Source organism: Humulus lupulus, chromosome 2 (genome assembly GCF_963169125.1).
Source record: "Humulus lupulus chromosome 2, drHumLupu1.1, whole genome shotgun sequence".
Classification (NCBI taxonomy): domain Eukaryota; kingdom Viridiplantae; phylum Streptophyta; class Magnoliopsida; order Rosales; family Cannabaceae; genus Humulus; species Humulus lupulus.
In genome coordinates this window covers 236,348,839-236,372,272 of record NC_084794.1, presented here as the reverse complement: position 1 = coordinate 236,372,272, position 23,434 = coordinate 236,348,839, and the positions used below count along the sequence as shown (strand labels likewise).

The following is a 23,434-nucleotide window of genomic DNA, read 5'->3' as shown; positions in this document are numbered from 1 at the left end:
TCTTGGACCTTCTCTTTTAGTCTTTGGGTCTTTACCGTTTTAATTAACCATTATGAGTTAAATAACTTTTTAATTATTTTAAACAATTTAAAATAATCAAACTTTGGGTTTTAATATCCAACAAGTTATTGAGACCCAATTGGAATTTTGACTAATCACAATTAACTCAAAATTTATAATTAAAATACTTTTAATTATATTGGGATTAAAATAGCCCAAATGGATAATTACACATCCATTAGGGTTTGCATGACACAAACCCTAATGGGTGTGTCAATGGTTGGGTTGCGGTAGCCAGGTGTGCGGCTGGAGGTGGGTATAAGGCGCTTAAGGCGTGTTGGGCGCGCAGGTGGCTGGGTACTTGGCAGAGGTGCAGGGGCGTTGGGCGCGCATAGGGTGCACAGGCGTGGGGAGCTGGGCACGCGCAGGGTGACACGGTTGTAGGGGCAGCAGTGATAACTCTACAAATTAGAGTTACTTTACCATATTTTATATGCTAATTGTTGCTTAGTTCTTGAGTTTTTAATTAACTTATTAAGTTTTTAAGTAATTTTAAATTTATTAGTATTATTTTGATTTTATATAATTTTGTGTGTTTTTATAGTTATTTTGTTGTAAAATATTGTAGTTAATTATTTGAATTAATGTTGTTTAGTTTGAGGTAAAAAAATGTTGTTTTAGTGAAACTAAATGTTCAATTAAATTAAGTCTTAATTAATATTTTCAATGAACTAATATGATTTATTTTATAATTGAAAATATTTGAATTTGATTTAATTTATGTTTCTTTTGTTAGGGATTTTGGTGTATTTTTGCTCTTGAAAAGCAAGAAAAATAAAGATAAAGAGTGGCATTTTTGCTGAAAAAGAGATGGATAATGGCATTTTTGAAAGCATCTCGGCCTTTCTCCTCACCAGGCCCAGCGTGAAGCCCATCTGGCTCTCCCAGCCTTGCGTCTGGCACAGCCCCAAGGCTCAGCAGGTTTCTCCAACCAAGCAGCCATTTCCCTTCCAGCAAATTATCCTCCAGCCGCCACCTGTCCTTGTTTTCTTCTCAGCATTCGGCCATCTTATGTCTCTAGCCGTGAACGCCCAGCTCCCCAGCCGTACAGACCAGCTTTTGGGCCGCCTGCCACCAGCCAGGCCCAGCTTGTCCTCAGCCCACAAGGCCACGCCTGCCACCAGCAGCCTAGTGCTGCATTTTTGCCACTTTTTGAGCCTAAATTTGCCTAAGTGTATCATTTGTCCCCTATGCTCAAAATGCCACTTTTTACCCATTTTCTATACACTTTTTACCCCAAAATCATCATCACTCCTACAATTTACCCCTATTTACCATATTATTATTAATTTAATCAATTTACTTAATTTAAATTGATTATTTTAATAATCTCATTTTGGCTATAAATAAGGGCTTTGAAGACCATTTTAGGGTGCTTAATGTTTTGGGTTACCATCTTTTTCTCCCATTTTCTCTCTACCATTCTCTCTTCCATTTGGGTTTTTCAAGAGCATTTTGCAAGTATGTATGTCATTTATTTTGTAATTTCTACTCTAGTTATGTGCTTCTAATCTTTTTCATAAGATTATTAAGATCATGATGAAGCAACTTGTAACTAGGTAATATTTATGTTGTATGTTGATTTCCCTTGTAATGCAACAAAGTCTATGGATTTTTCTTCTTCATATATTTCTTTCATCTTAAATATCTTGTATTTTATATTGTTAGAACATATTTACACTTTGTTCTTCATTAGTGCATAAACATAATATTCTTTGTGTAAGATGTATCATTAAATTGTACACATCCATGCTTAGAACAAAAATATTATATTTTGCCTTATAAATAATGTTCATTGATTTATTTGTTATTTCATTAGATTGATTTACACTAAATGTTTTGAAATTATAATTTTGAAAAGTGAAGAAAAATCCTATCTTTTTATAAGAAATTTGTGTTTAAAATTATAAATCTTTTTGGAAAAGGATAGTTTAAATTATTTTAACTATCACTAAAAACTTGGGAATCAATATACTAATAAATATTATTAAACTTACATTTTGTGGATTCTAGTATCTTAATAATCTTTTCTTTTAACACTTATTGTCAAATCATTATTGGTTTATTTTCATTCTCTTAAATAGCTTTACTTTTCAATCTTTCATTTTATGTTCATAATATTAAAACTCATCAATCTTTGGAACTAGGTTAGAATTTATTACTTTTGAATTAAATTGTTTTCTTTTTGATTTTAGACAACTCCTTTGGGTTCGACCTCGTGCTTACACGAAAACTATTCTATAAATACGATTCGTGCGCTTGCGAGTATAAATATTTAAACATACCCATTTTGGGTCCATCAAGCGGCTCGAGCCTCGAGGTTTGTGCTCGGGGCTCGGGCCATTACAAAATTTTTCCAGAATTTTAAAAAATAAATTACAAAATTCCTATGCCCCAAAATGGCTTACAATTTTTGTATATCTAGAAAAATTAAGAACATTCCTAACTCCAAAAACACCATGAAAACCAACCCTTTATAACATAAACTATCAATACACAAACATTCATTCATTCATATATTACACATAATATAAAAATGCATATGATACCCACACAATAATTAACATATGCAGGGATTAAAGATGGCTCTGGTACCAATTGTAAAGAACAGTTCCTAGTGCGCATCAAAAATTGTGGTAATGGTATACAACAAAAAATTTCATATAAACAATCTTTATATGAGGATCCTTTAATTTGCAATATGTTAATCATGTTAGGAACGAGTTTCCTAATACGCAGCGGAATGGTGGTGGGGTTGGCCCAGTGTACAACAAAAATTTTGTAACATATTTAAACTACCTTTACATATGCGGATCCATTAATATACATACATTAATAATAAGCAAGTTAAGAATAGAAATCATACCTCTTGAAGCCTATCAAGTGTCATTGCTATCTTTTCGTAATAAGAATGATCTTCCTATCCAAGGTGCTCCCACGTACTCACACCAAGATCTTCCAAAGCGTTCTCTACACCTCAAAAAGTGTGTGGGCACTTAGAGAATGAATGATAGTTTATTTGTGATTCTACTTGATGTACTCAACACATGAGATCAAGAGAATAGGCCTGAGAATTGGTTCTTTATTTTTCAGGGAGAGAAAACTATCGTTCTATTTTTCACAGAGCAGATCTTTTGAGTTGTCTCAGATATCTGAATATTTTCTTATTAGTCATACTTAAAAGAAAATATTCAAATTTAAAAAATAAATCTGTAACCAACTTACAATTTACTTAATAATTAATTAATTATTTTATTAATGAAAAAAATCCAAAAACCAATTTTTGAATTATCTATTAATTAAATAAATAAAAATAAAAACCATATCCCTGGAAAATAGCCCTACACGCCACACACAGTCCACTATGTGTGTGCGTGTAGCATCCCTATTTTTAGGGATGTTGGTTCTTTAAATTTTTATTTAATTATTTATTCAAACTAGTTTGTCAGATAAGATCTAACAACCTGATAACTAATTCAAATATGAATTCAAATTTAAATTAATTAATATTTTAAATTCAAATCCAATTTGAACTTATCAGATCATTATCTCCCACTCAAATAAAGATATTAATTCTACCAATTAATTAAATCCAATATTTTCGAAAATAAATATTTAATTTATTATAATTTTGAAAATTATAATTAATTAATTAAATTTCAAAAGTAATTTAATTATTTAATATAATTTCGAAAATTATACAAGAATTAAATATTAATTAATTTTGTTAACTACAACTAATTTGTAATTAATTAATTAATCACTATTATCATATAATTGCATATTTGGCCTGAAGAACAAATTTCTTCTTAAATATGTCTTTAAACTATTTTTCCCTTCATATCAACTCTTACCTTGAATAGTGTTGATAGAGCCGCTATGGGAACCTATGGACCTATAATTCCAAGCTCCAGTAAATTTGAGATTATTAATTACACTCTTTAATTAAATAATCTTAATTTATTAATCTCATGATTATTCCACTATAAATATGATACTGCACTCTTGTAATTATAGACACTTCATTTACTGAGTACTTTATAATTATAAAGCGTCCATTGATATAATCATTGCATACAAATTGACCCTCTAATAATGGTTCATAATTAATCGGGAATAAAATTACCGTTTTACCCTTTTAATTATCTCTTGTTTCCTTAAAAACTATTGACTTTACTAGTGAAGGTTAATTCATAACTAAATTATGAATTTGAGCTCAATAACATTTTAGTCCCAAAAGTCAACCCTTAAGAGAACCATCATTCAATCTCTTGCGAGAAGGCATAGATTCCATATTTGTATACTATGTCCCCAGCTATCTACATTAATGAGTTCCCAAAACAAAAGTTTCTAGCCAGATCATTCTGACAGACCCTAACGAGTGAATCAAAGAACTCATATAACATAAACAGGAGTTCATAGTAACTTCAGGATTAAAATCTATTTGTATATGATCATCAGTTGATATATTTAATTAATACTTCGAAACGGTATTTCACTAAGTATTAATAAACATATCTGGTCCAGTTCTATATATTCTCCAATATATAAAGCACATCCACTAAAGTGTCCTACCACACTAGTGATTCGGATCTAGATCACATGTATTCATAACCGTACTTGCAGTAATTAATCTAAAGATTCCATAACTTTATTTTACTGCGAACTATTCAAGTTCATTCATCTCAAACACAATCCTCCCGTACTAATATGTGTTTGAGATCACATATATGAACTTAGGAATTTTTCTGATATTTACATAATATTATCACAGAATAATATAGTCCATAAAATATATGCATAACAAATTCAATTCATTTATTTATTTCATAAAACAATGTCTACTACATATGCTTTCAGGGCACAATTCCCAACAAATCAATATATAATATGAATATGAAAAATAATACGAAATTATTTACCTCTTGTAGCCTATCAAGAATCATTGAATCTTTTCGTATGTATTTCGATCTTCCTATCCTTCCTTCAGTACTCACACCTAGATCTTCCAAGACTTTCTCTACACCTCAAGATATGTGCGGGCACATAGAGAACAAATATCAATTTTGTGAATCAAAAGTATTCTCAACACATGAGACTTTTGATTATAGGTTAGAGAGAATAGGTTTTTCCTTTTTGTGAAAAGGTGATAGTTTTTCTTCTCTGTATTAAACTTGTCAAAAATTTGTTGTTTCTATTTTCTATCAAATAGAATATATAGACATTATAACCACAATAATAATAATGAAGAAAAATCAATCATTTTTTATAATAATAATGATAATAAAAAAAAATCTAGCATTCCATTTTAAAACTCCTTTTTAAAATATTTAATTAATTAATTAATTAAAAAATAAAAATGAAAAACCAATATCTGATAACATCAGATGTGCCACACACATATAACAATCCAAGCCCTATGCGTGTGGCCTATCCCTGAAAAATGAGATTTTGATTTTTCATGTGTTTTTACTTTTAATTAATTAAGAATTAGATATTTAAATAAGATATCATCTTTTTAAGGAAAAAGATAGCAACTTAAATTTCAAAATTCAAAATTTAAATTTTCATCATCATTATTATTAATTAAATGAATATAATAATCAAAACTAATATTGACTATCCATATTTATTTATTCACACTTAAAAAAATAATTGATTAAAATTAATTTCTTTTATTTCTACACGATTTCGAAATTTCACAAATGCAATAATAAATTGTACAACTTCAATTATCGCATAATTGCACATTTATCCCGAAGAATAAATATTCTCTCAAATAGTCAATTCACAGTTTAACCCTTGTATCAACTCTTACCTTGATTAGTGTTGATAAAGCCGCCTCGGGGACCTATGGATCAATAATTCCAAGCTCCAATAAATAATAGATTATTAACCAAAACTCTTTGATTCAATAATCATATTTATTAATCTCATGATTATTCCACTGTAAATATGAGACTGAACTCTTGAGAATTAAAGACATATATTTACTGAGTACTTTATTGTAACCACAAAGTGTCCATTGATATAATCATTACATACACATTAATCATCTATTGATGATTCATAATTAAATGGGAATAAAATTACTATTTCACCCTTTTAATTATATCTTGATTCTTAGTGTACCATTGACTTTACTAGTGAAGACTAATTCATAATCTTATTATGAATTTGATGTCAATAACCTTTTCAGTTCCAAAAGTCGACCCAAAATGGAATCATCATTCAATCTATAAGAAGGTACAGATTTCATATCTGTTAAATTATGTCCTCAGCCATATACATCATTGAGTCACCAAAACAATTGTTCTTAGCCTGATCATTCTAACAAACCGTAACACATGAATCATAGGATCAAGTAACATATACATGAGTTCATAGTAACCTCAGGATTAAGATTAGTTTGTATATGATCATCCGTTGATAAGTTTTATAATACTACGAAACAGTATTTAAACAAGTATTATTAAATCACATCTAGTCTAGTTCTACATACTCTCAGCATGCAAAGTACCTCCACTAAAGTGTCCTACTACATTAGTAACCCAGATCTAGGTCACATGTATTAATAATACTAGTGGACCGTACTAACAATAATTAATCTAAAGGTTCCATAATGTTATTTTACTGCGAACTATTTAAGTTCATTATCTCAATCTCAGTCATCTCATACCAATATGAGATTGAGACCACATAGATGAACTTGAGAATTTTCTTATATTTATTTAGTATTATTAGCAATAATATAGTACATAAGCTACATATATACGATAATTCAATTTATTTATTTTATTTCATTAAAGCCATTGTCTACCACAATTGCTTTTAGGGCACAATTCCCAACATAGAGATCTCTCTCAGTCATTATCTCTAAGTTGAATTAGTGCGCACTTTACATACAAAACCCTATTGAATTGTATTATCTCTGAGGCTTAAGAAACTCAGTTGAACCTTGTTTCTTCTTGATCTTTATTAAGAGTAAAAAGTCAGTTAGTTAGTTGGAGTGTTAGTTTAGTTAGCTGTCAAGTTAGTCAGGAAGTTAATGAGCTGTTCATGAGCTGTTATAACAGTTTGTTACTAACTTCAGTTACTGAACTATTATGAGCATGAGCTATATAAGGCTCACTCATTGTACTCTTTCAGATTATCAATACAATACATTCTTTTGATTCATATTTCCTCTGCTTCTTGTTTTAGCTTTCTGTTTTGTAATATGGTATTAGAGCCCCGATCTCTGTGTGCTCAATTGCGTTTTCTCTGATTGATGATCACAGTTGCTGATGGTCATGGGTCGTGGTGGAGCTCACACTCGAAGCACAACAAATCAAGGAGTTGGATCAGAAACTGCAAACATGTTCTCTGTTCTTGAACCTAATGATCGACCACCTGGTGATGATCCTAGAAGTCCTTACTACATTTCTAATGGAGATCAATCTGTTGTTAGCCTTGTTCCAAAGATCTTGACTGGATGTGAAAACTACAGCTCCTGGCGGCGATCGATGGTAGTTGCTCTTGCTGCAAGAAACAAGATTAAGTTCGTTGATGGTCGATTACCTGCACCTGAAGGTGATGATGAAGCTTATGATGTCTGGTTTAGGTGCAACAGTTTGGTGATCTCATGGATCTTACATGCCATTTCTAGTGAAATTGCAGACAGTGTGATGCATCTTGACAATGCAGCTCGGATTTGGTCTGAACTTTAGGAAAGATATCATCAAAAGAATGCACCTAGGGTGTTCGAGGCTAAACGATCTATGCAAGCTTTGGTCCAGGGATCAAATTCTGTCACTACATACTTCACTCGACTAAAGTCTCTTTGGGATTTGATTCAAGAATTCAGACCACAACCTGTTTGTACTTGTGGTGCAACGAAGATTATTCAGGAATATCATGATGAGGATAGGGTTCTTGAGTTTTTAATTGGTCTCAATGAGTCTTACAGCAATGCACGATCTCAGATCTTGATGCAAGATCCCTTTCCCAACATTAACAAGGCTTTTGCTTCAGTGGTTCAAGAGGAAAGACAGAGAGGAATTACCTCTAATCACATTGAAAATGACAAGCCTGCTGCTCCACCATCATCATCTAGCTCAGGTCAATTTGCAGGGAGTGTTCAGCCATACAAGCCAAAAGCAGTGTGTCATCATTGTGGAATCACAGGTCATATCATGGCTAAGTGCTATAGGCTTCATGGTTATCCACCAGGACACAAGTTGCACGGAAAATATCCCAATAGAAATGCTCTAGGACCTGCTAAACCTGCTGCAAACTTCTCTGGTGCACAAGAGGATGGGGGAACAAATGGAGATGGTCTGTAATGCCCCAAATTTCCTAATAAGGTTTAGGACCTTGATTAGGAGGCTGGGAGGGCCATAATTGATTTATTATAATATTTAATGATTATATGCATATTTACGTGAATTATATTATTATATGATGGTGAATGCATGCATATGGGAGAATTTATTATTGTGAGGGTATTTTGGTAATTTGGCCACTGTGGGTGTAATTGTATATTTTGGGTGCATGATTGTGATTAATTAATATAGCCACATTATAAGGTGGATTGGTTCGAGCTATTCGACATGAGACGATCATGAGATGTAAGTGTTCGGTCTAGTCATAACGGGTTTAAGCTTGAGGCTCGGGGTGAGTCTCGGGGTGATATTAATGATTAAAGCGTTACCGGGGACTTTAGGGTAATGGGATATGAATTATTGGTGTTTGAGGATATTGAGATTAGCGGGAATTGGGAAGCGTTAATTATGATTAACGGGTTAAGCAAAAAGTACCAATTTTACCCCTATAATGGTTTTAGAGGCTTAAGATGACACAAGGGTAATTTGGTCATTTTAGGGGTGGATATATATGGTTTTAGATGGCTGTAAAACAGAACCAAAAACAGAGTTCTCCTCCTCTTCAACCCGTACACCATCCCTCACCATCTTCTCTTTGGTGTTCTTGAGGCCATCCTGGGGTTTTGAGCTAGGAAATCAAAGGTGGCAGCTAGGGGACTTATTACAACCATTAAAGGGGATTCAAAGCTGTGTTTGAGGTGAGTTTTAGCCTTTGAACTCAGATGATACTCTGTTTCCTTCTCTGGTTTCAGCTTTGATTTCTTACTAAAAGTTTGGATTCAAAGGGGTTTTGATGGATTATAGGATTGGGTTTTGATGAGGGGAGGTTATGGGTGTTGTCTAGGGGTTTAATTGTATGTTAGGAGGAGGTTTTATGAAGGTTTGAAGGACTGGTTTGAGAAGATATCGCACAGGGGGAAAACTGGTTCGTGCACGGTCGGTTGCTGGTTTGGGCTGAGCGCCGCGGCGCAGCAGGGGAGCGTCGCGGCCCTTGGCGTCTGACAGAGGGAGAGCCCTCTCTGTTTGAGGGCGCGCCGCGGCGCAGCAGGGGAGGGCCGCGGCCCTTAAGGCCATTTTGACCAAAAACATGTTTTCTAGCTTGAGGATTCAAGCCATAGGCCTCGGGGTTGAACCTGGTACCCGGTTAAGTGGGGATTGGTGTTCCGGAGGCTAGATACTGATTGGGGAACTTATATTGATCATTTTTATTGATGATACCTTATATTTGGTTATGACTAGGTGACCGCTAAAGGACTAAAAGTTGATCGTTCCCAAGGGTCATTCTTTTAATCGTTCTAGCTCGAATCTGAGGTAAGAAAACTGCACCCTGTGTATATATGACATGCATGGTTATTATTGATGCATGTCGGTTGATTATTATGTATGACATGCATGGCTATTCTTGATGCCTGTTGGTTGACTATTATACGTGGCATGCATGGCTGTTATTGGTGCATGTTGGATTGCTGGATATATCGCATATGATGCTTGAGAAACATGTGGTTAGGACTTGCTTTGTATACTGGGTATGACATTGTTCAGAGCTTGAGCCTCTGTGGTTGTATATGGTCCTAATTGTACTGGCATCTGTTTAGAAAGCATGCTAAATACCTTGTCTACGGATATTGGACATGTGATATATGTTTGGTGGCATGGCTTACCTGTGTATGGCGCTGACTTATTAGTCAGAATCGACAATGGTGTCAGATCCGTCTGTGAAGCTGTGACTTATTAATTAAGTTCACCACGGGCTGAGCAATAGTCGTGTTTTACAGACCCAAGGGTCAGAAGTGGCAGAGCGTTGTGAACGCCGGGCCGATTAAAGATTAGATCTAATCGAGGTCGGCATTGAATGACTCATATGGGGTATTAATGCTGGACCGACCGGAAGGTCAATGAGAACTATAAGCGCTTGCCTGGTCTATGACCAGATGTTTATGGCCAAGGTACATGACCCCGGTGACTGTTTGTCACATGGCCAAGGGACGCTGTCCATAGCACGACTCTAGGGTCGGGAGGAAGGTTATGTTGGTGACCATTCACCATGCACCTGTCCTAATCAAACTTACGAAAGGATCACTTGTTAGTTAAGCCCTGGTGACCCTATCGTCACATGGCTAGAAGGAGCGATGCTCATTATTGTGACTATTGGCTATTGTCACCTATTTGCTTGGACTGATAGTCCTGAATGGTTATTATGATCGTTGTTGAGACTATGTCACGCTTTATTGTGTTTTCTTGCTGGGCTTTGGCTCACGGGTGCTACGTGGTGCAGGTAAAGGCAAGAGGAAGCTGGACCATCCTTGAGTTGGAGAGCTTAGGTGATGACGTGTACATATGCAGCTGCTCGTTCGCCACGGCCGAGGTTTAAAGTGGAACTAGGGTTGAACCCTGTTTTGCTGCTTAGAACGGCCTGTTGTAAATATTTTCTGTAATAAACTCTGAAACTTTACTTTCGGGATCCCAATGTATATATTAAACGTTCTAGTGAAACGTTACATCTTAACCAAAATGTTTAATCCCTAAATCGCTAATCATACCTAGATCATGTTTTTGGCCAAATGACTCGATTAGTGAGTTTAGCACTGTTTACAAGTCACACCGTAACGGTCCCTGGAGTTTGGGGCGTTACATGGTCAGACTGTTGAGCAAGATCTCATAGCTACTTTTGCTCAGTACCAAAGGCTCATGAATATGCTGTCTCAGAAAGGTGGTGAACAACTCAATTCCGTTCATATTAATCAGCCATCAGTATCACAATTCTCTGGTAAAACTCTTTGTAAAGCCTCATCTTCTTGGATTCTTGACACTGGTGCTACTCACCATGTGTGTCACAACTTGTCTTTATTTCAAAACACTTATTTAGATTCCACAATTTCTTGTGTTAATTTACCTAATGGCAATTCAGTTAAAGTCTCTTGTCTTGGAACAGTTGTGCTCTCTTCAACTCTTATTCTCAAACATGTATTATATGTTCCAGATTTTCATCTTAATCTCCTTTTTGTTACATCTTTACTTGAATCAGCAACTTGTGTATTCACTTTTCATTATGTTCACTATGTGATTCAGGACACTTCGAAGAACTAGCTGATTGGGATGGCTGAAAGGCATGGAAAATTGTTTTACTTGAAATTACCTGTTGAGAAAAATAGTCCTCATGTTTTCTCTTTGTTTTCTGATTCCAAAATAAATAGTGATATTGTATGGCATTATAGATTGGGGCATCCCTCTTGTATCAAACTTCATTCCTTGAATAAAGAATTGCAATTTCAAAATCAATCTTGTCCAAATTTCCATTGTTCTGTTTGTCATTATGCAAAACAAAGAAAATTGCCTTTTGTTTCAAATCATAACATTGCTAAAGAATGTTTTGATCTTATTCACATTGATATATGGGGACCATTTAATACTCTTACCATTGGGGGTCATAAGTATTTTCTTACCATTGTTGATGATCACTCTAGATACACTTGGGTGCATTTTCTCAAAAGCAAAGATGAAGCACAAACTGCCATTCCAAATTTTATTCAACTCATCAAAACACAGTACCAAAAGACCATTAAAGCTGTTAGGTCAGATAATGCCAAAGAATTGCAGTTTGTAGAGTTGTTTAGCTCTCTTGGGATTATTCATTATCACTCTTGCATCCATAGACCCCAACAAAATTCTGTTGTTGAAAGGAAACATCAACATCTGTTAAATGTAGCTAGAGCCCTCTTATTCCAGTCTTACATTCCTTTAGTTTACTGGGATGAATGTGTTGCTACTGCTGCCTACTTAATCAACAGAACACCAACACCAAATTTACAAAATGTCTCTCCCTTTCAGGTTCTCAAATCTAAGCCACCAAATTACACTCATCTAAGGGCTTTTGGATGTCTTGCATATGCCTCTACTTTGTCTACCAATAGATCAAAATTTTCTCCTAGAGCTGCACCATGCATCTTTCTAGGATACCCTAATGGCATGAAAGCCTATAAGCTGCTGGACCTCAATTCCAACAGAATTTTTTGTTCCGGAGATGTCCATTTTCATGAAACTATTTTTCCATTTCATTCTAATGACTCTCTCTCAGATGAGTACCAAATTTTTTTTTCTAAATTTGTTACTGATTTTTCTACATCTGAGCTTCAGCATAATGAACACTCTGCACCTGTTTCTTCTTCACAAATCAAACTTGTTAGAGCAACTCATAAGCCTTCATATTTACAAGATTATCATTGTTATCTTGCCAAAACTAATTCCTCTGATGTGTCTCAGGTTCCCTCATCTGTTACTCCTTACTCTATTTCTCAAGTTCTTGATTACAGCAGGTTGTCACCTCATTTTCGAGCAGCTATTCTGGCCATTTCCAGTCACTATGAACCAGAGTTTTTCAGTCAAGCACAAGGCATACCAGAGTGGGATAATGCCATGGATAATGAGATTGATGCTCTTGAGAAGAATCACACATGGAGAGTGGTTTCTTTGCCTGCTGAACAACATGCTATTGGCTGCCGGTGGGTCTATAAAATCAAGTACAATGCAGATGGATCTGTAGAAAGGTTTAAAGCCAGACTTGTGGCTAAAGGCTATAATCAACAAATAGATTACACAGATACCTTTGCTCCGGTTACAAAATTAGTCATAGTGAAGCTTGTTCTTGCACTTGCAGCTATTAATGGATGGCATCTTCATCAACTTGATGTTAACAATGCCTTTTTACATGGAGATCTCCATGAAGATGTGTATATGACTCTACCTCCAGGGTATAGTCCTAAGGGGGAGCTTCCACCAAATGCAGTATGCAAACTAAACAAATCTCTATATGGGTTGAAGCAAGCATCAAGACAATGGTTTGCAAAATTTTCTAGCGCCTTGATTGAGGAGGGTTTTCATCATTCAAGCACAGATCACTCACTGTTTATGAGACAAGTTGGAGACAGTTTCATCATCCTTCTCATCTATGTTGATGATGTAATTTTGGCAAGTAACAATGTTGCCGAGTTGGAGGCTCTCAAGGTTAAGTTGAACAACAAATTTCAGCTTAAAGATCTAGGAAAACTCAAATACTTCCTAGGATTGGAAGTGGCTAGATCTGCTAAGGGAATTTTCATATCACAAAGTGTTGGAAAAAGCTTATACAGGATCTTTATTTATTTTCATGTATATCTAATATTAAACAAATTAATACGAGATAGCCTAAAACATGTTTCTAAAATTGAATTCAAAGATAAACAAATAATATAATACTTACAGTATACGCAGCGGAATTAAGAGTCCTTCCTTCAGTTTCTCAAACTCTTGTATCCTTTTTGTCGTAGAGTATTATCAAGAAACTGAACCGATCTTCTATTTTCTTCACAATCTTCCAATGTATCCTTAGAACCACCTAGACTAGTGTGGGAAATTCTCAACACATGAGATAGATATAGAGAGAAGAAGAGAAAATAACAAAGTGGCTTAGAAAATGACTTGTGTTTATAGAGAATATAAAACTATCAGAAAATCTGACTTGTGACTTATCTGTCGTCTCTGAAATCTTCTCTCTAAGCACTCATTTTATAGACTAAATTAGGCCATTTAATTTAAATAAAAAATCAATAAAATAACAGCCATTTTGAAGCCCTAGGTCGAAATTATCATGGGCTATAGGCCCATGAAATTTCCCATTTGATTATAAGCCCATTGGACTTAAAATCAAGGCCTGTATTATTTTCTATTGATTTAATTAATTAATTATTTATTTAAATCCTTTATCAAATTAATTATTTATAATTTGAACCTTGATTTAAATTTATTTATTAATTTAGATACCAATTTATCTTAATTAATAAATCTGCCATAATTTTTCTTTTCTTCTCAAAATTACATAACTCTGTGAAACTATCCAAAATTGACCTGGTCAACTTTGATAATTCTAATTGATGATTAAATCAATTAATTGAGACTATCTAGATGATTTTATCCAAGGTACAATGGGGACCATGGGCCTATGAAATCAAGCTCCAATAAGTTATCATAAATCTAACAAATAAATTTACTAACTTATTAATTCATCGTGACTCCACTATAGACTTGGAATTGCACTCTTGAATTCATAGAACGCTCTATAACAAATATAGATACACTATTAATTATCCATTGTTACAACCATAATTGTCACTCAATCCTCTATAGACGGTCTACAATGAGATAGGACTAAAATACCGTTTTACCCCTCATTGTATTTTATCCTTAAAACACTTAGTTCCTTGTAAATGATATTTCAGTAAACTAATTTAATTACTGAAATGAGATCTCTATCATTTAACACATTGAACCAAACTAAAAGGAAACCATCATTTCACTTCTTCATCAGAAGCTATAGATGTTCATATCTATGATTAACACTCCCACTCAACTATACTGTCGAGTTCCCAAGATGTAAGTATGGGCTAGTCCGTAGGGTAAGCTGGTAACGAACAAGTCAAAGAACTCAAATAATACAATCAGTTAAAATACTAACCACTCAGAATTGAGATTGAATTGACCTATGGTCAACTATATGATATGACTAGAATTGATAATAACGGTATGTTTACTTATCTTATCAACTGTCAATATCGGTCCTGTCCGATGTAACAAATACATCCGATCTTATCTACTTTGCTAATGTTCTGGAAAGAACATAACACTGTAATGTGTAAGTAGATCATATTGTAGATTGGCAAGTCAGTGTAAATCCGGTGCACTGACTAATCTTAGGACTAACTTATTTTTGAACATATAATCATATTTACATTCCACTGTGATTATGTCACTATAAATAAGATTAGCTATATGCTCGGGATTTAATAGAAGTTTATATTAAACAAATAATTATGAAAATAAAACATGTGAGCAAAGTGATTGACCAAGTAAAAAATGGTTTCTATTCTTTTATTGATAATAAAATGAGATTACAAAGAATTTGAGTTTTAATTAGGGCATAAAACCCCAACACAAAGGCCTTATGCTTTGGAATTGCTTGAAGATCTTGGTCATTTGGGGTGCAAACCAGTCACTACCCCTATGGAAGCTAACCTAAAGCTAAGTCAAGATGAAGAAGACAAGTTGACAGATCCCAAACTTTACAGAAGAATAGTTGGAAAGCTGCAATATCTCACCATCACAAGACCAGATTTGTCATTCTCTGTGAACAAATTGAGTCAGATTTTGGTCACTCCCAAGGCTAGACACATGAAAGCAGCACAAAGGGTACTCCAATATGTGAAGAACTGCCCAGGACAGGGACTATTTTTCCCTGCAACGTCAGAAATACAACTAAAGGCCTACACTGATGCTGACTGGGCAGCTTGTCCAGATACCAGAAGATCAACTACTGGTTTTTGCATTTTTCTTGTTGAATCTTTGATATCATGGAAAAGTAAAAAGCAACAAGTTGTATCTAGATCATCTGCAGAAGCAGAATACAGGGCTATGGCAAATACAACCTGTGAGCTTATATGGTTGTTGTCAGTTCTTAAGGAACTAAATATTGAACATAAAGGTCCAGCTTTGTTATATTGTGACAATAAGGCAGCACAATACATAGCAACTAACCCTGTGTTTCATGAAAGAACCAAACATATAGAGATTGATTGCCATTTGGTTCGGGAAAAGGTTCAGCAAGGGGTGATCAAAACTAGCCATGTCTCTTCTAAAGATCAACTAGCTGATGTGTTCACTAAAGCCTTATTTCCTACTCAGTTCAATAGCTTCAAAAACAAGATGGGATTAATAAGCATTAGCTCTCCATCTTGAGGGGGAGTATTAAGAGTAAAAAGTCAGTTAGTTAGTTGGAGTGTTAGTTTAGTTAGCTGTCAAGTTAGTCAGGAAGTTAATGAGCTGTTCATGAGCTGTTATAACAGTTTGTTACTAACTTCAGTTACTGAACTATTATGAGCATGAGTTATATAAGGCTCACTCATTGTACTCTTTCAGATTATCAATACAATACATTCTTTTGATTCATATTTCCTCTGCTTCTTGTTTTAGCTTTCTGTTTTGTAATAATCTTCAGTGTGAGACTTCTTTGATTAATAAAAGTGCAAGTGGACGTAGGTCATTATCAACTCTTGTGGTCGAACCACTATAAATTCTTTGTATCGTTTATTTGATTTTAGTCATATAAATTAACTAAGTTTCACTGACTAAAACGCTCGTCAATAATTATGTTTTAGGTTTATATATATAATGTTATTTTTAAAATTAAAAATATTTTTTAAATAAGTAATGTATTATTTATTTAATTTTCTTAGTTTGAAATCAATTTAATTTATTTTTATTTCAAAATATATTTTTAATTATTTAAGTAACTCATTAATTAATAAAATTTAAGTGCATTTTGGTCATATTAAAAAAAATTGACCAAAATTAAGTCGAGGTACTATTTTTATCCATTTTGCAAAATGAAGGATCCGAACCCTCATTTAACAAAATAGAGAGTCTGATTGGTAACTTTTGCACAATACAATCTCCAAAATGATATTTATCTAAATATAAATAATATATTTATAAGGAGCTTCATTTTGCCCTACCTATGAGCGTTTTTTATTTTCGGCACTTGGAGAAATTATAACATTTTTTTTGCATGATAATATACATTATAGTTATAACATATATCTTTCCAATTTTCAAGAAATTTTTATAAATTTAAAGTACCGAAATCAGAGTTCAAATAATTTGTTTTTCATGCTTATAAAAAAAATCAAACAAACGTACAACTCTAATTTTAATATTATAAATTATTTAAAATTTTTAAAAATTAGCAATATGCCCATTATAAATATAACATTCATCATTGTGCAAAAAAAAATTGATTATAATTTCGACAACTGCCGAAAATAAAAAAAATACTCTTACCTAAAAAAAAAATTCCAATATTTATAAACACCGTTTAATATATACAAAAATAATAAAATTTTAACATACACTGTTTATGGAGTTTGTTGGGATCTTCCTTGAGAACCTCTTTCCGTAGTGAAAATCGCTTGGAGTTCGTCGTTGCTGTTGTTTCATTTGCTGTCTCTGTTGAATTCAGATAGCAATAGGTATTTTCTTCTGTTTTTTTTTTTGGTTAATGGGTTTATGTTTTTTAATTCTTAAAGGAAAATATTCGAATGAAAACATTTAGTTATAGCCTCGATTTGAATCTTTGCATGCTCTACCCTCTGATTTTAGTTCATTTACGGTGATATATTTCGAGATTTTGATCTATATATACTCGGAGATTTCGTTTTGTTCTGGTTATATTCATTGACATGCCTCAGCTAATTTAGTTTTACAGATGGAATCTTTTGTAAAATTGGGTTTTGTGTTTCTTTTTTCACTTTCATAATTGTTATCTTTTAAGTAAATTTGGGTTGGAGTGACTGTTTGATTTTACTTTCTTACCTGGCTAGTCTTGATTTTTGGATGTTTCTACTTTGAAAGAAGCTCAAAGCATGGACTTGCAACGTCAAAATTCATCATCTGATGACCAGCATTTTTTGCTTAAATTCATCATGGGTATGTACTTAGGACCTGATGTAACTTTTGATAACCCGAGAAGATGTGCATTTCAAAGAGTATCTGAAGATTCTCCACCATATACATCAAGTGATTTGGGTTCATCATATGTTAGTATAGCTTTGCTGGAGAATTTATATTACTATCTCTTAAGAAAAGCTCACCCTAGCCTGAGATTGAAGCCAAATATGTTGCATAAGTATCTAAAGGGCATTGAAGAGAGCTGGCAGTTCACAAGACTTTTTCCTTTGGATCTTCATGAACAGATGTGGTATCCTGCTAGCTTTAGGATTGTGAAAGGGATCGTTCTTATTGATGATCCTAATATATCAAGCTTGGAAGAAAATGATTTAATAAAGTTTAAGTCTTTATCTTGTATAAGTGCTTTCAAGATAGAAATGGACGAGTTACTTCATTATGAACATGAGTACCAACCCCGAAGTAACAGTGAGAAAAATTGCATGAATGGTAAGGAGACAATCATGGGAGGCAGTTCCAGTGGGGGTGATTATTTGTCTCTAAGATCTCAACATAAACTTAAGAGAAGGCGGGAATGTGACCTCCCTCCAATGCCTCCATTTCCACACTTTGTTCCCATGGAAAAATATCATAGCCAAGAAGGAGATTTCCAAAGGTCATGTATATTTGATGGACAAGCCATCATGTCCATTCGCCCTCTCCCTGATTTGGAGAAATGTACCTCAGAACCAGGTGCATCTATTGTTATATCTGGGACTGCTAGAAAAGGAAAAGGCGGGCCACCAGTTGGAGTTGTGGATGTTGGTGTTAGCAAAGATGCATATTATTTTCGAGTTGCTCTGCCAGGAGTCAGGAAGGACTACTGTATGTTTCTTGTTTGTTTTGACTTATTAACACTTGTACATGGTATTCAAAGTTGTTCCTCTGACTCTGAGTACAGTGTATGATTTCGTTGTGGCAGGTAACTTTAGCTGTGAGATTGAATCTGATGGGAAAGTTCATGTTCGGGGAACGATGAGTGGAGGAAAAAGTATAAAGAAACCTCTGCGCATATTCGAGATGAAGTTCCAACAATTGTGCCCACCTGGACCATTCACGCTGTCTTTCAGTCTTCCGGGACCTGTAGATCCCAGGCTCTTTGCTCCTAACTTCAGATCAGATGGCATTTTTGAAGGAGTAATCATACATCACACAACAAAGTGATACTGATGTTACTCCTAGAATGACAATCCAACAGAGACGTATAAGTTTCTTGAGGCATTGTTTTTTGAATAGGAATTGAACAACTTTTGTATATATGGATTGCCTCATCATGTGATGACCTTGTCTGTCTTTTGACTTCCTTGTGGTAGTTAAGGCTGCAATGTCCTTTGTAACTGTCTTAGTGAACTTTGGACTGACATGATGAGAAAATTGAAGAGGAGAGAATGTATGTTTGTTTGTAGATTGGGGCACAAAGCAATTTATAGAGGGTTTTTTAGTTGGTGCATTTCTCTCTATCTATGTTAGCAAATTTTGTTATGGAATTAATCAATTATCAAATTTTTTGTCATATATGATACAATCTTGAAAGGCGTACTCTGTTTGGTTCATCCTTATAACTGGTTCTAGTTTCTTAATACTATCACTATGTAGTAAGGTAACCCATATGGCAAATTGTTTTTGTTCAAATTGTATTTTTTCTTCTTTGGATTATTAACTCTGCAATAGCAACCTCTAGACTTAAAATACTTGTACTTCATCTAGCTTATCAACAGTAATTGCTTATTTATTTGGTTATATGTAGGTGAATCATCTCAGGACTTAAAAAGGAAGCATATTTTTGGTAGCATGGATGAGCAAAAGTTTGCTGACAATCCTCAATTGAAGGCTTCGGTTGTTCTAACTGGAACTGCAAAGCATGGTAGCGCCGGGCCTCCGGTTGGTCTTGTTGATGTTAGCGAGAGTGAAGGTGCTTACCTTTTCAGAGTGGCACTTCCTGGTATCAGGAAAGATCAATGTAAGTATTTGGGTATTCATCATTGATTACATACATATGCGTTCCCTTTTAGTTCCTTGCCCTCTCAGATGTCTCTTATTGAACCTTTGGTACTAATATTAGATTATAACTACGTCAAAGGTTTTTTATTGGAGAGTAGGATTGGATTATTGGATACAAAGTTTTAATTTGTTTTTGATGAAATTATATCAAGTTTTTCAACAAGATTACCTAAGTTGTCAGGATTAATTCTTCCAATATGCTTTCCAATTTCATAACAAAATTACATGATAAAAACTATCTAATCTTATCGAATCCAATTCTACTTTCCAAACGCAAAGATCAGGAGATTCTAATTGATCGTAAATGGTGTTGGAAAGAAAAGTGACCCCAAGTTTAATGTTTTAACAGGGAAGATAAAATGTGAGATTCAACGGGATGGAAGAGTCCAAATTGAAGGGGTGATGAATAATGATGCAGGCCTTTTGAAAGGTTCATCAAGTGTGTATCATATGAAAGTTCAGCAAGTATGTACATCTGATGGACCATTACCATTTACCATTTCGTTTAGGCTGCCAGGTCCTGTGGATCCCCCGTTTGTTTTCTCCTAGTTTTCGACCATATCATGGTATTTTGGAAGTGGTGGTTATGAAACACACAATAATACCTCCACAACAACTTTCCTGATCCTGATCATTATCTAAAGCTTTTGAATTTGCCGCTTTTTTTTATTATTATTATATTTGATAATACAAAGATTACTATAAGAAAAAGGTTTGGTGGGACTGGACAAGTTCAGTCTTATGTTTGGGCTTTTTTTTTAATCATTATTATTAATTGTTTTTTTTTTGGAAAAATACTATTTTGTTTCCTTTATTTTTTCTAAATACGCAATCGATGTGTTTTGTTAAATGATAATTCGAACTTTATGTTTTACAAAATAGATAAAATAGTACCTTAGATCCGATTTCAGTCAAAATAAATTTAATTATAAGATTAATTATTTGGTCGTTGTGAGTTCAGAGAAGCAAAGAAAAAGGTGGTCGAGAATCTGAGAATGAAAATTATAAATAAAAATATTTTGACCAAAATCGAGTTCATAGTAGTATTCTGATACATTTTGTAAAACAAAATTTTAAGTTGTCATTTAATAAAACACAGGGTTGATTGATTAGAGGTGAAAAATGTACTTTTATTGATCTTAAATGACAAAATAAATTAAGTTTTGATTATTATTTTCATTTAATTAATATGATATATTTTATAAATGAAAATATTTTATTATGATTTAATTTATTATTATTTTGTAGAAATTAAAGTGTATTTTGGCACTTTGAAATGAAGAAGAAAGAAACAATTAAATCTGAAAAAGAAAAGAAAAAAATGGCATTTTTCTTAAAACAAAGGCCCAAAATCTGAAGGCCCTTCCCACCCCGAGCCGAGCCGAGCCGCTGAGCCGCCGAGCCGAGCCAAGCGAGCCTGCCATCTGCCTTGCCTCCCAGCTGCCACCTGTCCGTATCTCCTCCTCCAAGCCAGCGTACTGCCAAGACCTCAATATGCATATATGCATATTTGCATATTCCCTCATTTCCTCCATCGTGATAGTCCCTCCAACGGACTGCCAGGCCCAAAGGTCCAAAAGCCCAAATGCCCAAATGCATTCCTTCAGCAAGCTAGCAAGCTCCCAACGTGACCCAACTGCCCAAATGCATATGAAAGCCCAACTTCCAGCAGCCCAAATCCAGTTTTCTCCTCTCCTAGCTAGTGCCTACGTGGCACCTCCTTATTGGCTGAAAGTGGGTCAAAACCCTCTTGTGTCACCAGCCATATTTTGTGGGTATTGGGTTTGTAAAATTGCCATTTTGAGCTTTAAAACTCATGTTTTTGTGGTATTTTAGAAAATGAGCATTTTGACTATACACAAAAATAGTTAGGGTAATATTAATAATAAGATTTGATTTTTCAAAATCATATCTTATTATTAATATTTCAGATTTATTTTGTAAACCTCATTTTGTTGTTTAATTTTTTTTTAGTCCTTTTCTCCATCTATAAATAGGGACACTCTCTTCACATTATGTATGTAATTTTTAGAGTAGAGAAACTATAGCAAAATTTCCACTCACTTTCTTCTCATATTTTCTTCTTAGAGTTTTGTGAGAATCATGAGCATAATGGCCTAATCTTCCTAGGAAGGTTAGGGATGATTCCATATGCAAGTGATGTTATTTTGCTACTTTGATTTACTATGTTCTTAATGTAATATATTTGAGTTATTTATGTTCTTTCATCTCTATCTTTATTTTGTTATCTCTATTTACTTATGCTAATAGTATATAGGATTAGTCATGCTCTTTCTATGTGCTTCTAATTAGTAAAAGTAATATTGATACATAATTTTATGTCTAATCTTCTATTACATTATTGTCCTTGGGTATTTTGTCATTTTTAGATTTTTCATAAGATTAACATTGTGCTTTTAAAATAAAGAACTTTATGACTCAAATGAACTTTTGTTAGAAAAACTATGGACTTTAATGTTAGATTTTCCAAGTAAATGTTGGGATGTGAACTATTTACTTGTGTATTTTTGTAAATCAAGTAACCAAGTAACTAAACAAGCATATGGATGATTCTTGAAACCTTTCATTTTCTCAAACTCTTGATTACATCTTACCTTTATTTCACTTATCTCATTTCATCACTTTATCAAAATACAATACCAAAATCTCAAACCTCTTTCCATTTACAATTTTATTTACTTATTGTTACTAACTTTTTGTGTTATTTTCTACTAACCTTTTGATTTTAGGTTACCTCCTTGTGGATCGACCGCCCGATTATACTACAACCACCGCTTAGTGGTTGTCACATTTTGGGCGTTAAACATTGATCCTATTCGAGGAAAACATATTGGCCAAATTCCCAATTTTTTTTTATAATATATATTTATATGAATTTCAATTAAATTTTTAGAATACCATTTTTTTTGGCAATGAGAATTTTATTGAAAATAATATAATGCATCAGTGAGAAAGAAAAAGGGAAATTTCAAACTAAACAAGTTTTTTGTCAACCAAATAGCATGCTCAGCCACTTAATGAGCAACTTTATTGATTAAGCCACGAATATGACAATAAATTTAGGGGCCGTTTGGTATGAGGAGTTCACAATTTTTATATTACTGGGAAAGATGAAGAGGGTAATCTGATAGTCTGGAAATTTACATCATTGTGTATGGTTGTGCACTGTAATCTTATCTATGATTCCAGGGAATATCACTTTCTGTGTTTGGTTGTGCATAGGAATCTGTTAAGCTTTCATATTTTCATAAAATTAATATAATAATATATTTCATCAAAATAATTTATAAACAATTTTACTCATGAAATATTTTTTAACAAAATTAAAAAAATACATCTATTGAATACTAGAATCAATTATAATTTTTAAAATTACAAAAATACCCTTAGTTTATTTTTAATAATATTTCAATTGTTATTTTAAACTAAAGTAATGATATAAAGGCTTTACAAATCAATTT

The 23,434-nt window shown here is 33.7% G+C and overlaps 1 protein-coding gene and 1 pseudogene across 4 annotated transcripts; both read left to right on the top strand.

Annotated features, from left to right (window-relative positions):
* The first annotated feature begins 17,272 nt into the window (after positions 1–17,272).
* LOC133819076 (increased DNA methylation 2-like) lies at positions 17,273–19,401 on the top strand. 4 transcript variants are annotated; one of them, XM_062252237.1, is made up of 3 exons: positions 17,273–17,476; positions 17,828–18,776; positions 18,853–19,401. In XM_062252237.1, exons 2-3 carry the CDS (start codon positions 17,870–17,872, stop codon positions 19,113–19,115), a joined length of 1,170 nt encoding a protein of 389 aa, XP_062108221.1. In that variant the 5' UTR covers positions 17,273–17,476; positions 17,828–17,869; the 3' UTR covers positions 19,116–19,401. The 4 variants fall into 4 exon arrangements, with proteins under 4 accessions (XP_062108221.1, XP_062108219.1, XP_062108220.1 ...); XM_062252235.1 differs by having other exon boundaries at positions 17,274–17,476; positions 17,862–18,776; XM_062252236.1 differs by having other exon boundaries at positions 17,274–17,476; positions 17,859–18,776.
* Positions 19,402–19,421: 20 nt separating this feature from the next.
* On the top strand, positions 19,422–20,694 carry LOC133819077 (increased DNA methylation 3-like; annotated as a pseudogene).
* The last annotated feature ends 2,740 nt before the right edge of the window (positions 20,695–23,434 follow it).

Excerpts from the sequence above, each read along its gene's own strand:
- LOC133819076 (XM_062252237.1), top strand. The coding sequence starts at position 17,870 with ATGGACTTGCAACGTCAAAATTCATCATCTGATGACCAGCATTTTTTG. Across the intron at positions 18,777-18,852 it reads AGGAGTCAGGAAGGACTACT|TGTATGATTTCGTTGTGGCA; the intron begins GTATGTTTCTTG and ends CTCTGAGTACAG.